The 26,609-nt window shown below is 36.6% G+C and overlaps 1 protein-coding gene across 1 annotated transcript in view; it reads left to right on the top strand.

Moving 5' to 3' along the window:
* Positions 1 to 24,540, top strand: part of LAMA2 (laminin subunit alpha 2) — a gene marked incomplete at both ends in the record, with an annotated part of 330,653 nt that extends 306,113 nt beyond the window's left edge. Inside the window, 14 exons of the mRNA XM_079532443.1 lie at positions 1,049 to 1,060; positions 3,378 to 3,498; positions 4,924 to 5,142; positions 6,715 to 6,863; positions 9,863 to 10,039; positions 10,845 to 11,058; positions 13,180 to 13,239; positions 15,721 to 15,833; positions 17,191 to 17,380; positions 19,358 to 19,513; positions 22,101 to 22,254; positions 22,602 to 22,732; positions 23,347 to 23,569; positions 24,386 to 24,540. Of these exons, the coding sequence (XP_079388569.1) occupies positions 1,049 to 1,060; positions 3,378 to 3,498; positions 4,924 to 5,142; positions 6,715 to 6,863; positions 9,863 to 10,039; positions 10,845 to 11,058; positions 13,180 to 13,239; positions 15,721 to 15,833; positions 17,191 to 17,380; positions 19,358 to 19,513; positions 22,101 to 22,254; positions 22,602 to 22,732; positions 23,347 to 23,569; positions 24,386 to 24,540 (2,074 nt within the window). The remainder of the gene's footprint in view (positions 1 to 1,048; positions 1,061 to 3,377; positions 3,499 to 4,923; positions 5,143 to 6,714; positions 6,864 to 9,862; positions 10,040 to 10,844; positions 11,059 to 13,179; positions 13,240 to 15,720; positions 15,834 to 17,190; positions 17,381 to 19,357; positions 19,514 to 22,100; positions 22,255 to 22,601; positions 22,733 to 23,346; positions 23,570 to 24,385) is intronic.
* Positions 24,541 to 26,609: the final 2,069 nt, after the last annotated feature.

The following is a 26,609-nucleotide window of genomic DNA, read 5'->3' as shown; positions in this document are numbered from 1 at the left end:
ATTAAGTAGACTTAAATATGACCACCTTTTCATTTTAAATGCCTGAACCTGAACTTTTACTCCAATAAAATTCCCATTATTTTTTTTTTAAATTGCATATTATTGTTGACAAACTTTAATAAACTAAACTAAAGTAACTAGATAAGAGATACTTGAATTTAGTATTACATGTTTTTAAATAGTTTTTAAGTTTCAAATGAATATTCAGCAGTTTTGCAGTGACAGGAACAGAAGAATTTTGTGCTACAATGAACAGATGAGCAACACAGAAACAAACTCATTAATCTATGTCACTTTTAGCTACGTGGTATGACAGCCTTGAAGTTGTCTTCTGCACAAGAACTGTTGTAATTAGTCTACAGGCTGTTCTGCAACTGAAAGAATGGACATATTTGTTAATTTATTGGATTAACAGCTAGCCTCTGATGTCAAATCATCCAGCAGTACTAAGATGTAAGCTATTTTACTCAGGAGATTTAACACTACATTATGTAGTTGTGAAATCACACCAGCACATAATAAAATGTCTAGAGCAATTGCATTTTGGCAAATTTTTTGTGTTTGCTCAGAAAATCAGCGTACAGCAATTACTTGGACCTTTGGTAACCATTTTGCCTACAGCTACGATTCATCAGTCATTGGTGCAAGATGGATGTTATGGTAAATTAGAGTCAAAAACAGTGAAAAAGTGACTGTGGCAGTCTACTGGGACTACTGCTATGAACAATAGATTCTGCATCCCCCAACTTTGTAATTGTCATTCTGTGTCAGTTCTGCCAAATTCTTTTACATTATTTGCTTTTTATTCATGACCAAATACAGCAATTAACTATGAAAGATTTTTGATGTACTACATTTTTAGGTATTTGTTCGCAGAATAACCTTGCTAATTACCATACACTGACAGTGTATATAGAATCTTATTATCCATTATATATTGTTTACATATCTACTTCATTTTGAAATATTTTGAACTTTGTTAATAAGTGTTATTAGTTATAATTAACATAATTTTGATTTTTTTTTTTGTCTTTCTTTCTCATCATAGTATGAAAGCAAGGTAAAAATAATCAGATTACTTGCATGACTTGCATGTCTAGTAAGTGTAGCTTGAAAGCAGAAGCAGCTATGCAGTAGCAGCGTGTGGGTAGTATTTATACCAGCTGTTATGCTAAGGCTGTTAATTCAGCAAGTTGCTCCTGCTGCAACAAGCAAAGCTGCTTCCAAGTGCTTAACGCTGCCATGTTACATGCTGTGCCCACATCTACACAAATAACTTCTGTTTTCTTCACACAGCTGCTTAATTCAACTTTGTTTGTTTATTACCCTGGTATGCATTGGAGGCAAAGCTATAGCAAGCTGTATTTCCAAGTTTAAGATCTCTAGCTTATGAGAGCAGCATTGTCTAGGGTCAGCAAGGGAGCAATGCACTCCAAGGCTGTGAATTAATTACTGTGTGGAGGGTATGAAAGCTACGTGCAGACTTTTGTTAAATTTACCACTTCTGAGTTTAAGAGCTAGGGAAATGATTGAGGATGTCACCTGATTTTTACTGTAATTTCAGTTTGCAGGAATTTGCTTCTACTAGTTTTGTTTTGAGTTTTCAGAGAAGAATCAAACTTGACTCTGTCTTGCAGCTTTATTCCTGGCCTGATTTAGAAATATATAATTTCCCTACCACAATCCAAGAATTACACTCTTGCAAAGAAAGCTAGATTCCCATGCTCCAGTATCTTTTCTTGTCATCACTTGAAAATGATACTAGTTTGGCACAAAAAATAATGATAATAATCTGAGGTCTGAATGAACTTGTGCCTTGTTTTGTATGTTTTGGAGGGGAACAAAATAAAAAAGTGTTAAAAAAGCATGAAGCAAGTATTAGATGTTTAAAAGGATATAGAGTTCCTATGGGTTAGGAATTATAAGCAGCAATTACAGCAGCTGCCTGTAACCAGACAGCATGAGAGCAGCCTAGAACTGGACAGGACTGAATGGCAATGACAGGGAGAGTATGGGCATTGTTCACAGGGACACAGCAAATGGGTTTTGCTGCTGGGAAACAGCAGCAAATGAAAGAAAGATGAGCAAAACTTACTTACATGGTTGTGAATATAGAAGAATAAGGATTATTTCAGTAAGACAGATTGTTTGAGTCACATAAGGGCTGCAAGTTTGCAAGAAAATACACTGCGCTTGCTAGGATGGCTATAATGCAAAGAATGGCTTTCAGTACCAAAACACGCAGCTACACAATATCTGTGCAAAATGGTTTAATTTTGGAATTAACAATTGTTTAAAATTTTTCTTCCCTTTTAGAGAGCTGAGTTGTTCCTTTTGTCTCGTCAGTCTTTACTCCTTGTTAATCTTCCAAATTCATTTTTCTTTCTTTGAGCTGTTCATATTATTCAGATATTCTATTAAACTGACAGCACTCATGGGTGACTATAATATTGTAAGCAAAATTAACTAGTGCTTCTTTGTCTCATGGTATAAATGACAGTTGTTTTTCCTTAATCTCCTTTGTAAGGCTTTTCTTTGTGCAAACCTGGTTCAGAACTTGCCAGCAATTATGGTCTCTCTCTGGTTTTCCCAGGCCTGCAATCTGCAGATCAGATTTTTGCACTCAAGCATACAAGTCTTGGTGCAACTTTGAGGGGCTTTCTCATTTCTTCCAGCTGATGAGTCAAAACCTGGAAATTTGCAATTCTATCATAATGTTTTATGCTTTGGATGGGTAATCAGGTTCTATAACAAACCCAAGTGTTTTATTTTCATTACCTGCTTGAGAAAATCAAGTGTTTCCTATGTTTCAAATCAGTATACAGCAGTGTTCATAGGAAAGATACTCAAAATATAAAGAAACCTAATGTCAGTCCACATGAACATAAAAGAAGATTCCTAAAGCATGAAAAATATTGAATGAAATTTATTTCACACCTTGGCAAATACTTCCTCCAAAACTGTTGTATACTACAAAAGTTTCTTTCATTAACATCTAGCATGCATAAAGATGAATGAAACATCTTTGTTCCAGTCAAGGTTTCTCCTCATTGTTATCGTTTTCAGTATTGCTTCTCTCATCTATTTTTGCCTTAGCTTATTGCACTTGAACACTTAATGTGACAGCACTCCTTTACTAAGGAAGAAACAAAAGAAGGGTCTGTTGACAAAGGCAATGAATCCTCTGTTACACCTTTGATAAGTGATAAACATTTTTTGTGTGGAAAGTTGGTAGAAAGCAAGATGTATTTGTTTGTCTGTCTGTGTGCAATTAAAAACAAAAATCAAGCATCTGTACATCTCAAAAAACTGCATGTATCTACGTGTTCACTAAAGTCTGGTTTTGAAAATAGATTGTACTTTTGAATTTTTTTTAGACCTGAAGTAAACTTAAAGAAATACACAGGTTGCCTCAAAGAGATAGAAATTTCGAGGACTCCGTATAATATATTGAGTAGTCCTGATTTTGTTGGCCTAACCAAAGGATGTACATTGGAGGTTAGTAGGACTTCAATATATTTTGGTCTTAATAGATATAAATGCTTTCTGGTTTCTAATTTTAGGACAAAACATCTTAATTCTGCAAGATGTGTTTAGTTGCATATATTGATCTAATGTGAACGTCAGTACTGGTATATTTAAGAGAAAGATGGATGAGTTTGATTAGCATGTAAGCCAGTTTTCCAGATCCCTACTTCTTGGATATTGTTCTTGGACAGCTGAGATAAAACTGTCTACACAATGTAGGATTTTCTAAAATGTTTAACAATGGTAAAGCTGAACTGTGAACAACCACATAGTTCAAATTCTTTAGCAACTTATTGCAGTTCAGCAAAAAAATTCTTTAGAATTTCATATTTGTTTTCATCAATTTTAGATTATTTCTTGGCAAAAAAAGTAAATATACCTGTATTCATTTTCTTCTGTTTCTGCGAGTCTTAAAAAGATCTGGTGATTGTTGCTTTCATTTTTTTTAAACCCTTGAGGTTTCAGAGCTTGAAAACTGATTGGATTAAACATTTTATAGAAGGATTAAAATGTTCTAAATATGCAAAACCGATTGTGTAGGATAATTTAAGGTATGTCAAGTTATAGCATACAAAAAGACTAGATTAATTACATAAACGTTGTGGGATTTCAAAGAACAGTAAAATTAAACAATTATTTTATCTGGTGTGCTCTTTTATCTCTACATATGAAAATAACTCTATTGTACTGAAAAAAAAGGTGAATTATTTTTATGAAAATGATTGTTTACATAGGCTAGTCTTACCCGGATGATAGAGTGCAAGAATTGACAGAAATTACAGAAAATTTTCAGGAGTATGCATCAATTTATTATTTGATAACATACTCCACTCTTTAAATGGTGCTAGTGGCATCAAAAAGAGTTGGGACAGAAGCAGCAAATGCTTCATCTACAAGCCTGGGTCATCAAGAAGTCAGTGCTGCTTAGTGAAGGAATTATAGTGAAGTACTTTGATTGAGTAATGGAGAGTATTTTCCAAGCAAGTTTGAAGAATAATAGAATCTAGTTTGTGTTCACATTAGATACTGCTATCACGGGTACTGATTTGAAAGCAAAATACTACTGTATTAACTGCATGGAAAACATTCATATTACAAAAAAATAAAATCAAAACACCTCTGAGCAGATATTTTTAATGTGGGAGGATATTCCAAACTCAGATTAGAGCTTTGCATTTCAATAAGAACAAACTCAAGAACTATTCTCATGTAGCAGATGTAAACAGATAATGTTTGCACAATATTTTGAAAAGTAAATTTCTTAATTTTCTTTTTTTTACTTTCCACCTCTTCACCCTAGTTATATTTCCATAGTTTTAGTTAAATTTTATTTAGTAAATGTTTCTCTTTGTTCATACACTGTTTTTAATCCAACTTTTCTGTCCTCTTCTACAGAATATTTATACAGTCAGTTTCCCCAAGCAAGGCTTTGTGGAAATGCCGCCTGTCTCCTTTGATGTGGGCACAGAAATCAACCTCTCCTTCAGCACCAAGAATGAGTCTGGAATCATTTTATTTGGCTCAAGTGGCACAGTTGTTCCCCCCAGGAGAAAGCGCAGGAACACGGGAAGGAAAACTGACCCTTTGAAGAGAAAACGCAGACAGACTGGACAGGTACAAGGCAAAGGATAAAGAAAACCCACAGTTGTACTGAATTTCTTCCATTCAGTTTGGTTCCAAGGCACTGCTGATATTTTATACTTCAGTTACATTCCATAATTGAGAAAAAAGCCTTTGTAATATTACCCTTTTTTTTTTTAATTGAAAATTTGATAGAAGCTCAGCTGAAAAAAAACAAAACCCACAAAACCTACCTTTCTCATAAAGAGTCACAGTAAGATAGCTATTTTCCACTCAGAGAGTGGTGACATATGGGAACAGGTTGCCAAAGGAGGTTGTGGATGCCCTATCCCTGGAGGCATTCAAGGCCAGGCTGGATGTGGCTTTGGGCAGCCTGATCTAGTCTAGTAGTGGTTGGTGACTGCCCATGACCTAGGCCATTCTATGATTCTGTGATCTATTGCTTGTTGTTAAACAATAGATTTGTTTTTCTATCATGTGTGTTTATAGCATATCTCATATAGATGCTCTCATGTTGTTTTTGTATGTTTTTTTAAGTATTTGAGAATTTGAGTCCTCATCCTGAGTACTACTTGTGCACTATTTATACCTGGAAACATCTCTTCTTCCTGGTCATATAGACACACATAACAACCATTCTGTTTTCACTGAGACAAAAAATAAAAAATCAAGTGGCTAAGAGCAGCGCAGTGTAAGCCCCCTGGTGCTTAGGATCATTACTGTGGGATCTGTAATTCAGAAGTGCTCCAATCTTCTTTCTCCATTAAAATACTAATCTGCACTATAATTTTTTTCTGAAGAGGAGAAAGTCAATCTATTCAGAGAAAATGCCTGCAGAGTCTAAATGGCTAACTGGTAGAAAAGTGATGGATGTTAGAAATTGTTCAAGTCTTGATTAATTAAAAACATCATATATAGACATAGTAGAGTGATGATAAAATACTTGGCTTCTTTCTTTTGGGAAATGATATTTCACTGTTTTCCTTCATACTTACTTTGGGACAGAGCCCCCAGTGATCTGAAGGAATATGCTGTAGGGACAATTCTTTATTAAGACTAGTTCACATGACATTGTCTTCAGAGTATGGGTTCCTTGATCATTATCCAGCTCTTCAGGTCACAGAAGTGAGCATGACACACATTGCTATAGTAACTGTAGGTGGTTAGACCCCGATATCCACTACAACATGTTATTGGTTGCTAGAGTAACTGTGAGTGAGATTTCCCAGCCCAACGATACAGAACTCACTCTGAGACCAAAGCTATTCAGATTTTGATAGGTATAAATCCACACCTTGGAACATCAAAAATCAGAATAATTTTAGGTCCAGAGTCTCCTTCCTACCCTGCAAATAAGTATGCAGAGAGTTAACTCTTCTGATGAGGTTTTCCAGAATTGCCTAATCTCATTCATTCATCATTATGAAAATACTATGGAGTCTGAATGGGGCAGCAGCAGCAGAACTGTAATTCCAATACTTTGACTATAGTGAACGAATTAAAAACAAACTTAAGAAAATAAAGCATACATAGTAATGTAAAACTAAATAAAATTGTCTCTTTTGAAATGTAACTTACCTTCATATACCAACATGTCCATTGCAGGCTTACTATGCAGTGTTCCTGAACAGAGGTCGACTGGAAGTGCATATCTCTACTGGAATCCAAGATCCCCACAGGATCACCATCAGACCAGAAGCTGTCAAGTTTCATGATGGCAGAGCACACTCTGTGAGGATAGAAAGATCTAAAGGGTAACAACCTGGCAGTGCTACAGAACATGCAGCACACATCATTTAACAAAATGAACGCACCAGTGTCATCAGCAATCCAGTCAAATGCTTCCACCAGGCCAAAGACTGTGGTGTAATTCCTTCCTTATACAAATTTTTCAGAATTTAGTACTGACAGGAAACTTATTATACCACAAAGCAAGGTTGTAACTTTTTTGAAAAGCCATGTATTGTTGGATACACAATGGTGCCCAGATAAATATGGTAAAACATTGAAGATGCACAGTAAGAGATTAATAGCAGTGTTTTTTATTGCTGGAAAGCCATTGCACACCTTTTCAGACCTTTTTGTTTCAAACAGAATTTCACTTTAGCTCACTTTATCCTTTCTCAGCTGTTATAAGAAATGCTTGTTATTACTTCATCACTCAGGAAGTAATTAGAAACAGTGGTACTGAAGTAGCAAGTGTTATTTATGGCCTGACATTACCCTTGCTCCAAGTTTGCTGCAGTGGCCATTTACTGTACCAACCTCCAAAGGATTAGAGCACTGTGTACTACATTGTTCTTTCTTGCTTTGTTAAAAAGAAATTAGAAAGGCAATGTAACAGCCAGCATGTTACAAAACATGGTAGATGTAATTGAAGAGACTTACTCAAACATACTGAATGCTAGGTTTCACTCTATGCCTGGTAAAACCATGGCCTCCTTGAGCAACAGGCTTGGTTTCTGTAGTCCCCAGGTGCCCTTCCGTAACCTCTATCCTCTCTGTAACCTGCTTTTTTTTTTTTGTCAGTATGATTTTTTAATCTCAATTTCTTTTGTATTATTAAATCTCATAAATAATAAAACTGCAAATTCCTTCAGAGAAAAAATTACTTTAGAAATGTACAGTTGCATTAGGCAAAACACTACGTGCTGCTGTGACAGAACACAATTATCCAGTAACGATAATAATAAGCTCTCAACAACAAAGATAATCCTTTCCAGCAGTGCTATAGTAAGTACAGTAGCTTGACCTGTAAGAGTACATCAAGACATATTTGCTACACAATACCACCCAGTGATGATGCTTGTTAGATGAATGATCAAGGCTTTTTTTTTTTTTTTAAGTAGCTCTGTTACAACACAATTTGTCTGAACTTTACAAGTTTCTATAGGCTGAAATGGAGGGAAAAGACATCAATTAAGACTAGCACCCTCCTCCCTGTGAACACAAGCTTTATTTGATTAAATATGAGGGATGTCATTTGAAACTGTCCAGACAGCTAATTGCCCATGTAATTATAAACTATTTGATTTCTCTTCTAAAGTAATTATAGGATACTGTTTGACAACTAATGCACATTATTGTATGGTTCCACTTGGTGCCAAAATGTTTACTATGGTAATGGTTAAAGATAAGATAAAATGTATGTAAGCTGACAAAGATGTCAACAATCACTATCCATCCAGCAGCACAAAGAATAACTCAAGATCTGACAGGCTTGCTTCCCTATTCTTCCTCTGAAGCCATTGGGGAGAAAAGTCCTCCCTGGGACATTTCACAGAACCTAAGTTATTGACCCTAGATAAACCTTTCCCTTTCTATTGCTGAGGGATCTGGGGGAAATTCTAGAGATTCCTCAGATCCCTCACAACACTTAATATGCACTTCCTCCAATCCTCTGTAAAATATACAACTTTCTGACTCTACTGTTTTCCATACCAAACGAACACACAAACATTTATCAGAAAATTGAAACGCTTTCATGCTGTATGTCAGTTATTTAATTCAGGTACTTGAATAACTATCCAGTTCTGTGTAGGACTTGCCTAAATAACGAAGTCAAGTATTTTACATATGAAAATGGATCTCATTTCAGTCAACATTTTCAATACTCCTTTGCTATCCAACATTAGTAATTAAATATAATTCTACAGTATAAAGAAATTATGTAAAATAACATTTTATATTCACATTCAAACATACTGAAGTTATTATCCAACCTTCATGACTCCGCTCGTCTTTAGCTAGATTCTCTTCAAAAATTGTTCCATCTTTCAATAGCAAATGGCCTCAAAGACAGCAGTTAATATTTTATTTTTATTTTTTTTTTACTCTCAGTGCTTTACCTTATTTTATAGGTTGGTTCCACAGAACTTACGTTAATACTGCTTTTCCAGAATATGCAACCTATGGCTTGGAAAACTACTCTTTCATTTTCTTTCCCCTTCAACAGGTTTCTTTGTAAATGTGATACATACCTTCATGTTTATATATTTTGTTTGTTCATTTTTCCCCATTTCTTGGCTCTGCTAGATCAGCCAGTGATACTGTGATTTCAGAAGCCTACAGTTTATCTTCTTTAGGCCCTTAGCAGTGTATTCTGTGGGACAGCTTTGCCTTTAACTTGTAGCCTATGTTGTACCCACGAGAGTGAATTATAGCACTTGCGTCAGTGTGTGATGAAGAATCAAACATTCTGCTCTGCCATCTCCCTTGGAAAAAAGAAATTTAAAAAACAACAGATCTTCTAGGAAGCATACAGTGCTTATCTGCAGTTAATTCCTGCAATCAGAGCAGTCTGCTGTTTGCCCCCCTGCAAGAATATAATAGCTTGTACAAACCAAGAAACAAGGAGCCGCATGAAAAGCAACCCCCTGCTGTTCCCATCCCACTGAGCACAGTATGACTGTGTAGCATCACAGTACAGCAGGCTTGGTTCCTGCCATTCACTGCTGTCACACTACAAACCACTTCTTACTGTTCATCCAGAGGCTGATGTTACTGCATCTCCGCAGCACCATTTTGCCAAGCTCTGTTGGAGATCTACCAAGGAAGCACAGCAGTAACTGGAAACCTCCTAAAGGGTTAATATTCATTTAGTGTAAATCGCTAATTGTAGCATTTGGGTTCATTCAGTGTAATAGCTGCTGCAGGAACAAATAGAGCATGCAAAATGGTGATGCCAATACAAGTGATAACCAGAATATGTATTTTTTGCTTTTAAATGTTTGGGTTTTTTTCCCCCCCACAGGATGTTCATTGTTCAAGTAGATGAAGACAAAGTCCAGTCTCAAAGACTGCCAACAGACCAGCCCATCTCTGTTAGGAAACTCTTTGTCGGGGGTACTTCTTCTCAGTTTCACACTGCGCCTCTCAGAAACATACCACCATTTGAGGGCTGTATATGGAATCTCGTCATTAACGCCATGTAAGTCGCACTAATGCCAACAAATGTTTGTTTAAATGCCTTGGCTACCGAAAAAAGCCTCACTGTTGCAGCAAATCATAACAACAAGTTCTATAACATGTTCTGATTCCTTAATATGACCTTGCATTTTTGTCTGTGATAGGATGCACAATTAATGAACTCTTTTACAGACTATATAGTGCTTACCTGTTTAACCATAAAATGGACCTGAAAGTTTCAACAGTAACACTACAGTAAGGCTTACCTCAGTGATAGGCATTTATGGAGTCCAACATTTTATTTTATGTAAGTGAGGCTGATCTCCAAGAGCATCCAAATTCTAAGAAATACTGAAGAAATTATTTTACTTTGTGGAAAGTACTTGCTACAATAATCTGGAAGGAATATTTAAGTAAAAAGAAAGAGGACATTGAATAAAATAAAACCTGTACTGCAGGTCCATTTTTCTCCATTTTTTTCTTTTATATAACTTTAACATAGATCAAGAACTTAAATTAGAATCTCATCAGTCCTCACTCCATCAGAGAGAGAAGGTCCACTCTGCCATGTGATTCAGCCTTCCTAGGCCAACAGAACTTGCCAGTGAGCATGCATGTCCCTGTGCTAACTGTATGTGGGAAGGCAAGTGATGACTATCCCTTCTAATTTAAGTGTCTTACCTCAGAAATTAAACCACATGGTTTAATCCTGGCAGTTGTGTCCTGTGAAATGGAAACGAACTGCAGTGTATAGCTATTTGATAAAAATAGGTGGTAAAATAGTGGAAAAACTAATAGCAAACCTTGATTTCTTCATGTATTCTCAGCCCCATGGACTTCGCTCAACATGTGACCTTTGAAAATGCAGATATTGGCCGGTGTCCCTCTCTGGAACCAGAGGCCAGGCCACCAGAGGAAGAAGATAAACCAATTCATTCAACAGTCTTGGTCCAACCTCAGCCAGATGGAGAGAAAGAAACAACAGAGACACCTCCTGCTAGAGGCTCTCCACCTCCTCCAACATCTATATCTTCCCCACTTGTAAGTGTAGATTACTTCACCTAGTTGAAGTTTGAAAGTTTTTCTTATGAGGCAAAAATGAAAAATGAGCCATCAAGAATAATTTGTCAAAAAATATTAACAATTCAGCAAGATGCCATATAGGGAACACCTTGTCAGCAAAATGTGTGGATAATGGAAATCCATTTGATTATATTTGCTTGGACTGTCTTAACAGTATTTTAAAGAAGGATGTAGCAACAAGAATTTCATTTGGCTTCCATACTTAGCTCTGAACATTCACCAGGATGTAAATCCATCAATACCTGATCAGAATTGGAAAGGAAATTTTCCTGTGGGAAATCCCTGTCATTATAACATTTCTTATGCTGCTCTCTGAAGCGTGTGATAACAGCCAATTCAGTGACAGGATTGAGGAAACAGGTAAACTGAAGGTGTTTTATATGGCAATTCTTCCACCACTATTTTATAAATTTTGTCCTGGGACTTTATAACCAAAACCCCAGTCAACACTAAATCAAGCTCCATAGTCGTTGCCAGAGATCTTAAGAAGCTAAATAACAGAATCCTTATGCAATGACATTTAAGAAGAAACTTCTGTTGCACATCTTTTACAAGTTGATGATGTTTCTGTCCAAAACAGATATAAGCTTAGATATCTAAGTATTAAAATGAATAATATATCTACGGGAAATTACCCTGAGGAGAAAAGCTATTTGCATTTTGTTACATAACCATACAAACCATAGGTTTATACAGTATATAAGTTTAGTTTGTGTGGTATGTACACACACACACACACACAGGTACAACCAAGTTAGTAAATTGGGTAGTTTCTCTGATTGGCTTTTTTAACTATTTGTGAAGGAGCTCCTAAACCAGCTGAAAGTCGGGATTAATCAGGATGTAATTCTGTCAGCAAGAGAGAAATGAACTTGAATTCTCATTCCATTTTACCTGCCTCATTTTCAGAATTCATAGGTGGCTTTCCTGAAAACAAGTAGGATATCTAGCAATGTTTTTCTACCAAATTAATGGTACAAACTTATGTCAAAAACCGTTAATTTATGTTTGAGATTCATGGCCACATAATTAGCCAAATACACACACAGTGTGGTTTTATTTAGGACTTGTCAGACACCAAAACACATGCAACCATGTGTGTATCTGGAAAGTCTCTTCCAACTCAAACAATTCTGTGATTCCATCGTACTTATACCTAGCTCTTAGGCCCAGAATTGTATATACTGTCCTTTTCATGCTTCAGGACAGCATTTTGATTAACTCCCACGAGGTGGAGTTGTTGTAATACAAGGGCTCTGATGCATCTTTGTTTGCAGTTAAAAGTCAGCAAATACACAGCACAGTGAGGTTACCGTACAAAGATAAGGAACCATGCAGTGACAAGGTAAAAAGGGTTAGCCAGTCTTAATGATCACTGTTCTAAAAGAGTGCAGTCAAAACAGCGTGAAATATTTGAGAGAGAGAACTGGAGTATTATCTCTTTGTTAAAATGGAAATAGTTTCTAGTGGTTTAACTAGGTGAGTTTTGTATAAAGTATCTAGAACTGTGATAACTTGAAATGGTGTTCAGAATAAAAATCCAAATAAAACACTATTATTCCACTTTCTCACTTGGAAAAACAAGACAGTCCTAGTGTTTCAAAGATCTGAAACTACATTAAATAATGCAAGCTTCTGGACTATTTTTTTACACTTGTTTAAGTTTTCCAAAGTATTTTTCGAGGAAATATTGCAACATAATAATTAACTAAGATTTAATAATGAGACAATTACACTTAGAAGCCCAGTTTAAAAATACTGTATATGTAGAATACACAGCAGAAAAAAATAATTTCCATATAAGAGGCTTAAATGACCTATCTGCTTTATTTAAGACCTTTTAGAGGTTCTTTAAATCTCCACTGTGTATTTTCACAGAGAGTAGGAGTTAAATCCCAAACAAACAAAAAAGTTTCATACCTGTACCAAAGGCAACATGATCTAGAAGTACAAGAGTTGTGAAATACATTGGTCACTACTCTGCTGTTGCTGCTTCCTGCAAGTGCCAAAATGTTTCTCAGCTGAGACCAGTGCTTGGGTAATCGCTGCTTCTGCCTCATATTATTCACTGCTTCTCAGGACTCGCTTTCCGCTGAAATGAAGAGTGCCAGCATTACGCCTGCATTTGACCTCATGACGGTACCTTCCATTTTTCCAAGCATTATTTCATTGCTTTATTAACACAACCCAAGGAGCTGCGAGTGCTGCTTCACTTGTGTTCCCTTTTTTCTACATTCTCTGTGATTACTAATACAGCATTGGTTGGAGAGAATGTGTGACACAGTCCACCAGTGGGCTTCTCTGTTGTTCATTTTCACTGTGATTCATACTCCTTGACTTACCAGCTGAGTACCTGATACCTGAAAATGCAGCTGAAGAGTTCGGTCTTGAGGCTCTCAGGTAATATAGGAGATTATTGAGCAGCCTCAATAAATGTTTGAGCAGCCTTTAAGTGTTGGATACCTTAAAGTTGCTACAGAGAAAACAAAGCCAGAATATTTTAATATAGGCCAATAATCTATGCTAACTTGGCAGTCTTGTGGAGGCTTTAAAGCTGGCTGTCCTTAGCTAAAATGAAAGCAGAAATAAGCTTCTAAATAAAACCTTCTAAATAAAACCTAAATTAAACCTGCAAGCATACTCCATTGATGTTTCTTTTTTTTACTGACATTTCCCCATCAACCCAATGGACAGTGGTTTTTTTTTAATCAATATTTATCCATAATAAATTGCTATATGCTTGGTACAATTCCAACCATCGCAGGTGTATTCAGCATGTTCCTTCACATCTTACATTTCTGTACAGTCCTCCTGCTGAGATGCAGAAAAACTGCAGCTTTTGCTGCAGGGGAGCAGCTACAGAGTCTGGGCCAGAGCCTGCACTAACAGAAACCAGCCAAGGAGTTAACTGAATGTCAGAATGTGTCCTCTACACATTAAATATGTAAAAGTATTCCACAGGAAAGTATGTATTAGTTTATTTTTCTATTCTTTCCTGTTATTCTAGTACCAGCATCTAGTCCCTATCTCCAGCTTTTAACAAGCCCAAATGCTACAGAAGGTACTATGTACAGATAGAGATTGATACATACATGATCTATTACTGATGTAGCTATTAAGCTAAAAGACAAACTCATAAATATTAAAATAATTAAACAATTTTCAATTCTACCCAGCACTTCTGGAATACAGTTCATTTTTCTGTTTGATGCTCATTGGAAGTCTGTTATCACACATTCATAACTTTCTTTGGACCTGTTGAATTTTCCTTGTTTGTTTGTTTGTTTTGTTGTTTTTTTCCCCCATTCCTTGCACACTGATGTGTCATGATGTATGGTGTTCTACTCTACAGAGCATTAATTGAGAAAAATTAATTTTAGAAGTTCTCTGCACTGCTGTGAAGGTCTTTATGACATGTAAAGCAAAAAATACAACAGCACTGAAAACCTGACTGAAAGGGAGAAAGAAATTTCCTCTTTGCAGCTGAAATCTCAGTGCCTGATGAGTCACTCATGACATTTCCCAAATGTTTCACAGAAAGAGTTCTTTGTCAGTAAAGCACTGCACTTTGTGATTTGCAGGTCCCTGCTGAGTTGGGCTCAAATAAGAGACTGGCAGCAACTCCAAATGATATCAGGCACAATGCTTAAAAACAGAACTTGCAGCTATCAACATTTGTTTTTTTCCCTGTAGTATTGTTGTCCTTGCGTTAGATCTTCTAAGCAGTTTCTTCACAATACTCTCAGTGGGAGGCAAAAACTAGGCATGAGTAGGAGCTGGTAATTACCATGGTCTCTCCTTGCCCCAGGCAGCTGCACCCTAGAGCTTCAGGGCCATAGATTTAAAGACCCAATGATATTAAAAAGGGGAAATTATACTGGCAGAGGTGTTTTACCTGCTGTTGTTGTATCACTCTAAATTTAATAAAAGTAAAGCAGGCAGGGTGGGAGTTCTTCATTTACATGCTAGGTAGTGTCTGCATTAGATGATTCAAGAAGTTTAAGAAGTTGTTACCTTCTATAAATCAATTAATTGCTTCCCTTACCATTGGTGCGAGCCTTTTAACCACAACAGAGGAAACATCAACATATTAAACAAAAAAAAAAATTGTAAAAAATATATAAATATTGTATATATATATGAAAAAGTGGAGGCTCATTGACAGATGCAAGATCTGTAGATACTTTTAGCTCATTATTTTTAAATTAACTGGAAGTTGACAGGATAGCGTCTCCTTAAATTTGAAGTCTGACCTCATTTCTGTAAGATGGATCCTATGGTGTAAAACTCAGTTATATGAGAGAGGAGTACACTGAGCTGCCTTGAAATCACTTAAGAATCTTGTAAATACCCACTGATGGCATAAAAGCAGCAATGCTAATATATCACTTTTATTTGCTTTTACAACCAACTTAATGAGCTCTGCTTTTAAAGCAAGTTCCTGTCATACTGCTTTATAACTTCAGCTAGCCTGGGGAGACATCAACACACCAGACAAGTGCAGGGCTAGTGTCTAGACTAGAAGAAATATTCTGATTCCTGAGCTGTTGGAAGACTTCCATCCTGTACACAGGTAAGATACAAAATACAAAGTTTGCATGACCGTTGCATATTTTTCAGGATTCCTGTGCTGCCGACACAGAACCAAGCATTCTGGAAGGTGGCAAGCAATTTGGTCTTTCAAGGAACAGCCATATTGCTGTAGCATTTGATGACACCAAAGTGAAAAACAGGTACGTTATTTTGGTAATGAATTTTGATGAAATAACATGAAAATAAAATGCCAGTTATAAGAGTCACAAAAACTTCTCCCACAGTTAAGGGCATAATCTAAAAATGACCATATTCCATGTCTAATTCCTTCCATTGCAAAAACATAAGTAGCATTAAAATGTAAAATCCAGGCAATGAACTGCCCATCTCAGTAGCCCTCACAAAAACATTTTAAATTTTTGTAAATTTTCAGGCACATGCAGATCCTAAACTGACTTTGGAAAAAAAAAGAAACAAAAAAAAGCAGAAAAGAATTTAACCAAGTGATGCAATTGAGTTCATAGATCACTTTTTAGAAAGAAGTTTCTTGGCTCAGTAACTTAATTTCTTGCAATAAAACAACCTTATATTCGCTTTCTTGCAGTAGGTAAGATTAGGCTTGGACAGTAAACAGACAAAATGACACTGACCTCCTAATGTGCAGCTACATTTCCTCTCCCATCCATATTGACATACAAAGGAGTTCCAAGAGCTTTTTCTAAAAATGCAGATGTTTTCAGCAGGTTTGGGAAGCTATAACTTGTTAATTGTTCACTTTTTCTGTGAAGACACATTATTAAGAAATACACTGTATTGCACCAGTGGGCATTTTTACTGCTGTACTAATTTACAAGTCCACCAGCCTCCCACTTACTTGTTACCTGTAGAGAGACTGTACTGTATATTTTACTTATACTAGTTTTAGAAAACTAGGAAAACAATTAAAAGAAAAATATAATCTTATGGTCCTCAAATATCTTTTCAAATCAGAATCCAGGCCTGACCCATTTCATGCAATGATTTTAGATATTTATATGATCAACTACTTTCGGGTAATTAGTGCTTAATATTCCAACTGTAAAGTCTTCTTTCTGCCTCTTTAAAAGTTCTGTAACCTGTCTTCAGGCAGTAGGACTCATTAGACACTCAGCATTTGCTGAATGTCCCTAGGGCCTTCTCCTCTCTGTGAACATTATGTGTCTGAATGATGGGTACTGCCGCTGGAATTTTACAAATGCTGGGATTTTCCAGCAATGACAGCTGCAGCGGAGAAACTGAATCCCCAGATTCTATGCCACAGTTGCACTTCTGTATTTCCACAGTAATAGGGCTAATGAACACTCACGTGTCAAGGATCAGATGTATGTGAAATGCAACATACACGTGACCAAATTATTTTGCCTAACCCCCGATGGACAAGTAAGTTGCGCTTGTAAACTCATTTTTACGAGCTGTAAAGTTTTGTTAGACGAATGCAAAGAGATATTTTCTCTACTGCACAACTCTGAATAACATTCACTTTGACTTTCCTATCTCTTTATCTTGTTTGATTTCCAGACTTACAATTGAATTTGAAGTCCGAACAGTGGCTGACTCTGGCTTGTTGTTTTATATGGCCCGCATCAACCATGCTGATTTTGCTACTGTTCAGATGAAGAATGGACTGCCTTACTTCAGTTATGATCTGGGGAGTGGAGACACCAACACAATGATTCCCAATAAAATAAATGATGGCCAGTGGCACAAGGTATTACAGTCTCTAATGCTAAAGTACTCCCTATATCTTAAGGAAAAACAAAGCTGAGAGCTTTGTTTTGCCCTAAGATAGTTGCAGAAATGTAGTCTAAACAAGCTAAGCATTCAATTAGACATTTCTGTGTTCTGCAGAATGTATGCATTAAGGCATAATGTTATGAGAGCATGTACTGCTTACCTATCAAAAAAATATTAGTGTTGATCTTTGAAATTTCTCCTCCAAGAAATGTATGCTACAGGACATATTTGGAATATGTCCCAGCTATTGTGAGGAGCTTCAGAAATGTTCCTTCCTCCTAACAGGACTCCAGTGAGCATCAGCTTATCGTGTTTGAATACATCTTTAAAGCCAGCTGTTAAAATGTTGATGATATCACTGTTCAGACACAGTGCTAAGAACAGAAAAAAAAAAAAAGAAAAAAAAAAAAATCAACATGCAACATTAATTCAGTTCATTAGAGAATACATTTTATATTCATGGGTGTATTTGACAGCCTGTTTTGTAAATTTATGAGAAGAATCATTTATCAGTATATGCCACAAGTGGCTTTCTGGTGGTAAGGGAAGGAACCATGATATTCAGTATTTATTGGGCCAAGGACAACAGATGCATATATACTTATTAGGTAAAATAAAAGCTTGAAGGCAACAATAAAGACACAGAAGAAAAGAAAACAGGTAACTGTATTCCAGTTATATGCAATAATAGTTATTACATTTTGAAACTGATGTTGATATAATCACTATCCACAACTCTATCACCAAACAAGTAAATCTAATTGCATTTGGGTAAGAGCTTGATTTGGTCATACCACACCCTTTTTGTAGCCATCCTTGGCCCTTCTCTGCTTCATTCTCAGCTGTACCATAGGAATTTTATTTTCATTGGATTTTTATTCAGGACCTTTTTGATGCTAGCGAACACTCTAAATACAAGGTAGTTTCATAAGGGGAAAAAAAGAATGTTGCAGTCGTTATTTCATGAGTTTTACCTACTGCCTTAGAATTCTGGCAGTGAACTAATACTCCTTTTTGCTATGACCTTCTATAAATACAGAACAAATGTGTTTTGCACTTTTAGCCTTGTTTTCTCTATATTCTAAATATATTAACTGGAATATCTGTTTCTTAATGCAAGGCTATCCTCATTGGGCATGCAATTTGACCCTCTGTGAAAGATGAACCCTTGTAGTAAATGCCACTTTATAGGAAAGAATAGAGGCCAATCTAAATTCAGAACTCCCAAAAAGCAAAGAAAATACATTTTGGAGAGCTAAGAGAAAGACAACCTCTCTTTAATAAAAGATCACGCATTGTCTTTAAGAAAGCAGAAAAAAAATCTTTCAATTAGTTTAAGATGAAAGGTTTCCATCAGGCTTACTGTTTTTGGACAGAACCTCATCAGCTTTGCAGCATCTGCATGTCTTCAATGCAATCACAGCCACAGCCCAATTCTCTGAACAGAAGCCTTACAAACACAGCTGGCACTACTCCAGCCTGAACTGTGATGTGAGGTACACTCAAACTAAAGGAATCGCAATGTCAGTAATACCCTGACCATACCATAACAAAACTTTGCAACACATGCTTTAATCATTCAACATTTGCTATTTTTAGTACTTAACATTACTATCTATCTGATTCTAGGAAAAAGAATATTGTAGTGTTCCTATGATAGCAGTAATGTAGCTTTCAAAAGGACTCCCACATCTTTTCAGTAATTCTATTAAATAATATTCACGATGTCTCCTGAACCATGTCTAAATAAAAGGCAACCATGTTTTTGCACAAAACCTTACACAGGAGCTGTTCCATGGACACTATCCATAACTGCTACTCAAACATTCTTCTAACCACTACTTTCTCAGTTATTGTTATAAATTTTGTAATGAGCCCAACAGTCCAATCTAGAAACTCTTTGTTATAAGGAAATTGTCTGTAATTGTATTACATTTGTGCTTCTTTTTAGATAAAAGTCATTCGAACCAAGCAAGAAGGAATCCTCATAGTAGATAGCATCTCAAACAGGACTGTTAGTCCAAAAAAGGCTGATATATTGGATGTTGTGGGAATGCTCTACGTTGGAGGACTGCCTGTAAACTACACAACTAGAAGAATTGGTCCGGTAAGTAAGTTTCACTAAGTATCCTACACTCCTTAAGCATGTCTTGATCAGTATCCATGCCTTCCCAGTTTTTTTTTTTTTCCAGAGACTGCTCAAGAATTTTGATAAAGTGACTTTACAAAAGATATATTACTTTGTGTGTGGGGGAGGACTGGACTTCGAATCGAGTTAATGCAAAAAACTAGTAATAGCAAGCAGTTGTTGTTACAGAAAAGTAACTTGGTAACTTGATCCAAGTATCCACTTTGATCACTACACAGCCAGAGAATAAGATCCTGAATGCTACTTGACTTTTCTCTTCGCCATAATTCATCTAGCAGTAAGCACCAATAAATAGTGAAAGCATCTCCTAAGAGAAGCAGCAGAAGCCAAAACTATCCTGGATAAAGCATCCAGTACTTCTGCTGCTTACTGTAGTAGTTGGGTTTCTGTTGTTATTACTAACCCAAGCGAGTCCATGTTTTGAAATAGACCATGAAAACTCTGTTGTCCTCAAATGTGCATATTTATCACTGTTTTAGTTTAAATGCCCAGCTTCCTTGCTGACACAAAAGATACTTTTGTAAACAAATGACCAGAGAGATCAAGCATAATTTTGGCTTAAGCATAGTAGGATTAAATAGAAAGTGTTCCCTCACCAAGATCATGTGGATTTACATAAACTCAACTGAGCCATGAAGAACAAGAACATACATAGCTACCTAAACTGTAATTCCTAGTATTATCAAATTACATCCTTTGAAATACAACTGCAATTTACAAATAATAATCTAAGAAGAAAGGTAACACTAAATCCTTACCTATTGCTCTTTGTCAGAAGTAATAGAGGGAACCCAAGCAGATAAATGGCTCAATCTGGCAATAAAAATCATGTCAGATTCTGTCAGTCTTAAGTGCTTTGGGATTTAATGAAGCTGTGACTTCAAATGTCATTCACAGATGATAAAAATCATTGCCTGCCATTCAGTCATTCTCAGTAAAATACATCTCATGATGTATTAAAAGAATATTGTGTTGTAGGCTTCACATAAAGTCTCTGAAGCAAAGTTGAAAGCATGTAGTATCTTACTTAGGCTTTCTGCTAAGTAGACATCAACCTCTTTAGGCGTCAGTCTAGTACATACCAGTAGGTGAGCTAGCTTTCCTCTTTAGTGCAGAGAAACGACACCTACTTGTTTGGCTCCAGCAGACGTCACATTTTTAGCACTCATAATTCAGAAAAAGCTGAATTTTAGCAGCCTGTTATATTAAAATGTAACCAGGTTTGCTTTTCTATATGGAAACTCAAGTTTTTAAGTACAGAATGTTATTAAGCTGTCTACAAATCTGGCATTTCTATGATTGATTTTCACAGTAAAGATGGCAAGATTTATTTTGTGGTATGGAGTTTCTTAGTAACAAAATATATAGACATGTAGATGATTTTCACTTAGAAATTAGAAAAAGGTCTTACGAAAAATCTGATAGAAAGCATTTCTCAGATCGGAACTGAATATATTCACTGATATTTTTAAAGATTTAGTGAACATTTTGTGCAGGTTTATTGAGTACTAATAAGCTATATAACCTACTGCATATAATGTGGCATTGTGTGAAGAATCAAGACTTCCCTCTACAGGTGTATCTTCCTCTTTTCTGTATCCATGCATATTTCTTCACAGCATTTTACGTGGTTTTTTTCTCCTCCTTCCTACTACTTACAACGTGTTATTTCTTGAAAGTGCTTATTTATCATTTTTCTCTCTTTCACTAAACGAGGCCTTTATCTATAGCTGAGAATCAAGATGTAGCTCCTGCAGAGCTAGAAAAGGAGAGCTCTGGGGCTGTTTACAGAATGGGAAATGGCAGAGGTGCCACTGGAATAGCACCTCAGCATCCCCTCTGTCCTGCCCTCATCCAAGACCTCACTTATTCACACTATCAGCTTCAGTGGGCACACACCACCACCCACAGTCACAGAATTGTGCCAAATCCTGTTCTCAGGCCAACAGTGTGGCCATTATCAGTCTGGTCGCTAGCTCTGTAGAGGGTTACATGTAGAATTATGTGTGACCAACAACCTTTACATAAGGGCTCTGTTCATTTTTTGCAGGTGCCTATACTAATTAGCTCAGTTTCATCATGCAACAATAGGCCTACAGTAAAGTGATTAAAAGAGAGGGGAAAAAAATTAAAAAAAAAAACTCATAAAGTTACCAGCAGCCCAGAGAACTATATCCAGTATCTTTGTCTACTTAAAAACGCCATAACCTAGTCAATTAAAAAGGTAAAGTACAGGACATTAAATTCCTGCATTGCTGATGTAATTTGCTATGTTTCATTATACAGCGTATTATTTTATGTTCCCTCCATTAAGCCAAATAGATGTGTCAGATCACATCTCTGGAAAGTAATGTTATTCATCCTCCATGCAACTGAGATTAGATTCCAATTACAATCAGATATTAAGGATTAGCCATGTAAAATTCAAGTTTCATTCAGCTCCATAAATCCAGAAGAGAAGCAGAGAAAAAGTAGTTTTTGATGATAAAATTTAGGCCTTTATGCTGAGCACTGTTATATATTTTGTTTGAAATGTGGAATGCAGGTCACCTACAGCATTGATGGCTGCATCAGAAATTTTAAAATGACAGAATCATCTATTGACCTGGATAACCCAACTTCAAGCTTCAGTGTTGGAAAATGTTTTGTCACTGCTCAGAAAGGAACGTACTTCGATGGAACAGGCTTTGCCAAAACAGGTAACAGTGATTTTGCTGACAGGGAAAGAACAAAGGAAAAAAGAGATGCTGTTTTCCAAACATTCAGTGCTGTTGCCTGGAAGCAAGGTGCGACCAGTACTGAAAAAATATCACTTAGAACTTTCAATTACCTTGCCTAGAGATGGAATACATGACTTTCTAAGCAAGGCCTCATTCTCAGTACAGCCACCATTATCATTTCTTACATTTCACGTTAAATGGAGTGTCTTAATAGTGCTACATTATAGAGGGCAACTATCTTGCATTACTCCAGCAATACACTGCGTAATTATTAGGAATAATGTAACAATGTTTCTCTTCACTACGCCTTCCCTTTTCTCTCCAAGTCGGAGCATACAAGGTGGGAACAGATCTGCTTGTGGAATTTGAATTCCGCACAACGCAAGTGAACGGTGTGCTTCTAGGAGTCAGCAGCCAGAAAATGGATGGACTTGGCATCGAATTAGTGGATGGAAACGTGAGTAGCCAGGCAGCCTTGGCTCCATATAATGGCTCTTGAAGCACATTTAGTTTAAATGCAAACTTACTTCTCCAATCTCAAGGTATATTGTCAGGATTGTCTTACATGCTGGACTTCCCACTTCCCATACAACCAGGGGTTCTTATACTTCTACAAACATCTTCTAAAAGATTTTGTAGCACCTGAGCTTACTAAAACTGCAACATCAATACTTAAATAGTAAGAATATGAAAAGCTTTGATGAACAACCCTTTTCTGTAAAATCACACCAATTTCTTTTGTATATCTTTTATTTCAGGGTCCAGTGAAACAGTCAGTATTCCATCAGTAAAGATAGCTATTTAGAGAAGGGACACAAAAACTAAGGCAAAAATTAGAAAATGACAAACTGTGTAACAATTTTACACTTTTCTACTTATGTTTATCTAAGTGACATAATGCAGAGCCTCCCTAAGTCTATGGAAGCCAGCAATCCATATTAAAGTTTTGATTTAGTAACAGATTCTTTGTGCATAATCTAGCATGTTGATTTTAAATACTCAAAAATGCAATAGAAATAAGAACTGTATAACCATTTTGAGAACTAGCTCACATTCATCTCCTGATTTCAGGTGATGTTCCACGTTGACAATGGTGCAGGCCGATTCTCTGCTGTCTATGAGCCTGATGCACCAGCCAGCTTGTGTGATGGGCAGTGGCACAAGGTTGTTGCAAACAAGATCAAACACCGTTTGGAGCTGACTGTGGATGACAGAACGGTGGATGGTAACAGTCCAAACAGGGCCTCAACCTCAGCAGATACTAATGACCCTGTCTTTGTTGGAGGATATCCCGGTAAGCATTCAATGCACAAGTAATTCTTTTCTTTGTGCTTTGGCAACCTTGTCTTGATAATGTCTTAAATGCAATTAGGACTAGCACACCAAAGCCGATGGATAAAAGCAGCCACATTTGTATCACTTGGCATGAAACTTGTGGCTTCTGCATCCAGCTCCATTTCAGAATAAGTTCTGCATCCCTAAGGGTTTCTCACCAATCCTCCTGCACAGTCTCAAACGGAGATACTGTCAAAAAGAGCAAGAATACTTTCTGCCTTATGCTGCTCACAATGCACGCAGCCTCCCACTTAGTACCTTCTTGTTTAGTAATCAAGTAGTAGGAGTATTTGACAAATGTAAATGTACTGGAAGAATAGCATTGAAAAAGCAAGGCACTGTGCATGTATCAGCCTGTGAAATTTAAGGAATTGAAAAAGCCTATACAGAGAGATGAGAGATCACCATCTCTTTCCAATAAGTATCTTTGCTGTATAGTGATTTTTTTATTATTATGATTTTAAGAAACTAATCAAAATTTGCTTCGAGTAGAAGTAATTGAATAGAACCCCAAACTGGGCTGCAATCTGCAGCTACCTTCATCTACTGCTATGTTGTTAATGAATGCTAGTTCATCTGTTCATAGACAATCAATCTTATCTGATAGCAGTTTGCTTTCTGGAAGCACAGTTCAGGTGTTTGCAAATGGTCAATTCTCTTGTATTTATCATAACGTTTCCCTCCAGTTTGCAAACAAAAAACCGAGTAAAAGCCAGAAGTACCAACTTAAACTTATATAATTCCTTTTGCTTTTTTTTTTTTTTTCCTCCCTCAGATGGTGTGACTCAGTTTGGGTTGACCACTAATATTCGTTTCAAAGGATGTATTCGATCTCTGAAGCTCACCAAGGGTACTGCTAAACCTCAAGAGATTAACTTCAGCAAAGCTCTGGAGCTGAAGGGTGTTCAGGCGTCATGCCCTGCAAGCTAACTGTCATTCAGCTCATATGGGCCTGTTCATATAAGCATTTCAGATTAAAAACATAAAACCAACAAACAAAAAAGCCTATATATACATTGCATTCATAATAAAATGTTTTCATGCAAGTATGCGAGTTGTGTTTGTGGTACATTCAAATGGCCGTTTCAGGGTACCTCCCAGAGAACATAATTAACCTTCTCCCTGCCTTTTATCAAGGGAGGGGGAAAAAAAGTATTGCTTTAGTCACCCCATCCCTTTCCTTGTAGTCTGAAATGGAGGTATTTCAGCATACTTCTTCTGAGTGAGACCATCTATTAAGCAGGATGTTCCTTCACTGTAGTGCTTACATTCCTTTACCAGCCTGAGGTAAATACGCCCATATATATTCACACCTCTGTCCTTCATTTAAAGGAATGGGTATTTACCTTGCTTTAAAAAAGCTTGCTTTGGTCCTTTCAGCAGTTTTCAAAAGTAAATTTTTCATGATTGCTGTAATGCTATGGTCAGAGAAGGAAAATATTTCTGCTTGTTTGGTTGATTTGACATTACTACAAAAAACACGTTACATCTAAAATTACTGCTGTATTATTTGAACACTGGACTTAAGAGAGTCGAACCAGGTTCTACTAATTTAGCTAGGGAGATGGTTTAAAATGTTCTGTAATATTAATAATAATAATAAAATGTTGATACTACCTCCCTACAACAACACAATCTTAAAGTTACGCATAGCAAAATTCACAGTCCCAGTTCATAAAAGATGGCAAGAGCTGACACTACATTAGAGCAGAATGGAGATGAAGCAGGAAATCCCAGAAACCACTGTGTGGCACATGTCACTAATGTTTACTGTCACAGACTTAATCAAACCCTTCCTAAACAAACAGATTCCAATGCTTGATGTTGTCAGTTTGTGAAGTATTCTGAATGCAGTAGCCAACCCAGATCTTCCTGAAATAAAATTTAGAGCGTTCCGCAAACAGCCGTTTTAGCATCAAGAGAGAAGTTGCTTCTCTGATTCATGCTGAAATACCAAATCCTGGTGATTTTTCATCAGTGCTCAGTGTGTTTTATAAGACTAGGAAATAATCACTAAATTGTCTATTATTTCTTTTCTATGGATTTTTTTCACATAGTCAGGCTTGGCTTTTGCAAACTGATGCTGGGACATTCAGAGAACAGGACACTGACCCATACTACCTACCGTAGGGTACCACCTCAGAGCAGCCCACATATTTTACAAATAGCATCTTTGGTGTACAATTTTTTTTCTCTGAGCAGACACAGAAGAAAACACTGCAGAAGTACAAGAGAGGATAATAGACACATACATTTCCACTCTGGTTATTTGGAGATTCTGAAATTCATTGGATATACTCAAAGAAAAATATCTGATTGTGTAGCCATGAATTGACTTCAGCAGGTATTCCAATTTTCACTTGCAATTGGTGTTTCACTGTTAACAGCTAATGGCCATGCAATATTATGCACATTCCAAGTGTAACGTATTCATTCATGCATTTATTTTATCCTATGTTCCCTGTATTTACCTGCTCCCAGCCCTGTAATACTTCAGGATTAGTTTGAAAAGCTTAATAGTCTATTAAATTTCAAATACAGTTGAATACGTACAAAATTCATGAAAAAAATATGAACCCAAAAACTGCAGACTGTGTTCTGTTATTAGCATGAATTCTATACAAAGCCAGAACCAGCCAAGCCATTTTGCCCATTACACCCACAGGCATTTGCTAGGTCAAAGACATTTTCCCCTATTCTCATTTCTATTCAGCACATTGTATTCCTTTAAACATAAGCTTGTTTGCAAATTCTTACATTTTTTCAGACTTCAGAGCCGAGAGAAATTGAGACAACTGAGACAAGAATGCCAGAAATCAGTTCCACATCCTCCCTCAGAGGCAGGGAACTGCAACTGGCCCGCCCAGACATATGTCAGCAATGCTCTTTCACAAAGATGGCTTTGCCTTAGGAACAAATGCTGGAGTCACTGCATAAAAGAAATTGGGGGAAAAAAAAGAGACCTTTATACTCTGTGATCTATTGAATTATTTCTTCCT

Source organism: Tetrao urogallus, assembly GCF_951394365.1.
Source record: "Tetrao urogallus genome assembly, chromosome: 2".
In the NCBI taxonomy this organism is placed as follows: Eukaryota; Metazoa; Chordata; class Aves; order Galliformes; family Phasianidae; genus Tetrao; species Tetrao urogallus.
Note: the sequence above shows the minus strand (reverse complement) of the source record. Positions and strands in the feature narration are given on the sequence as shown.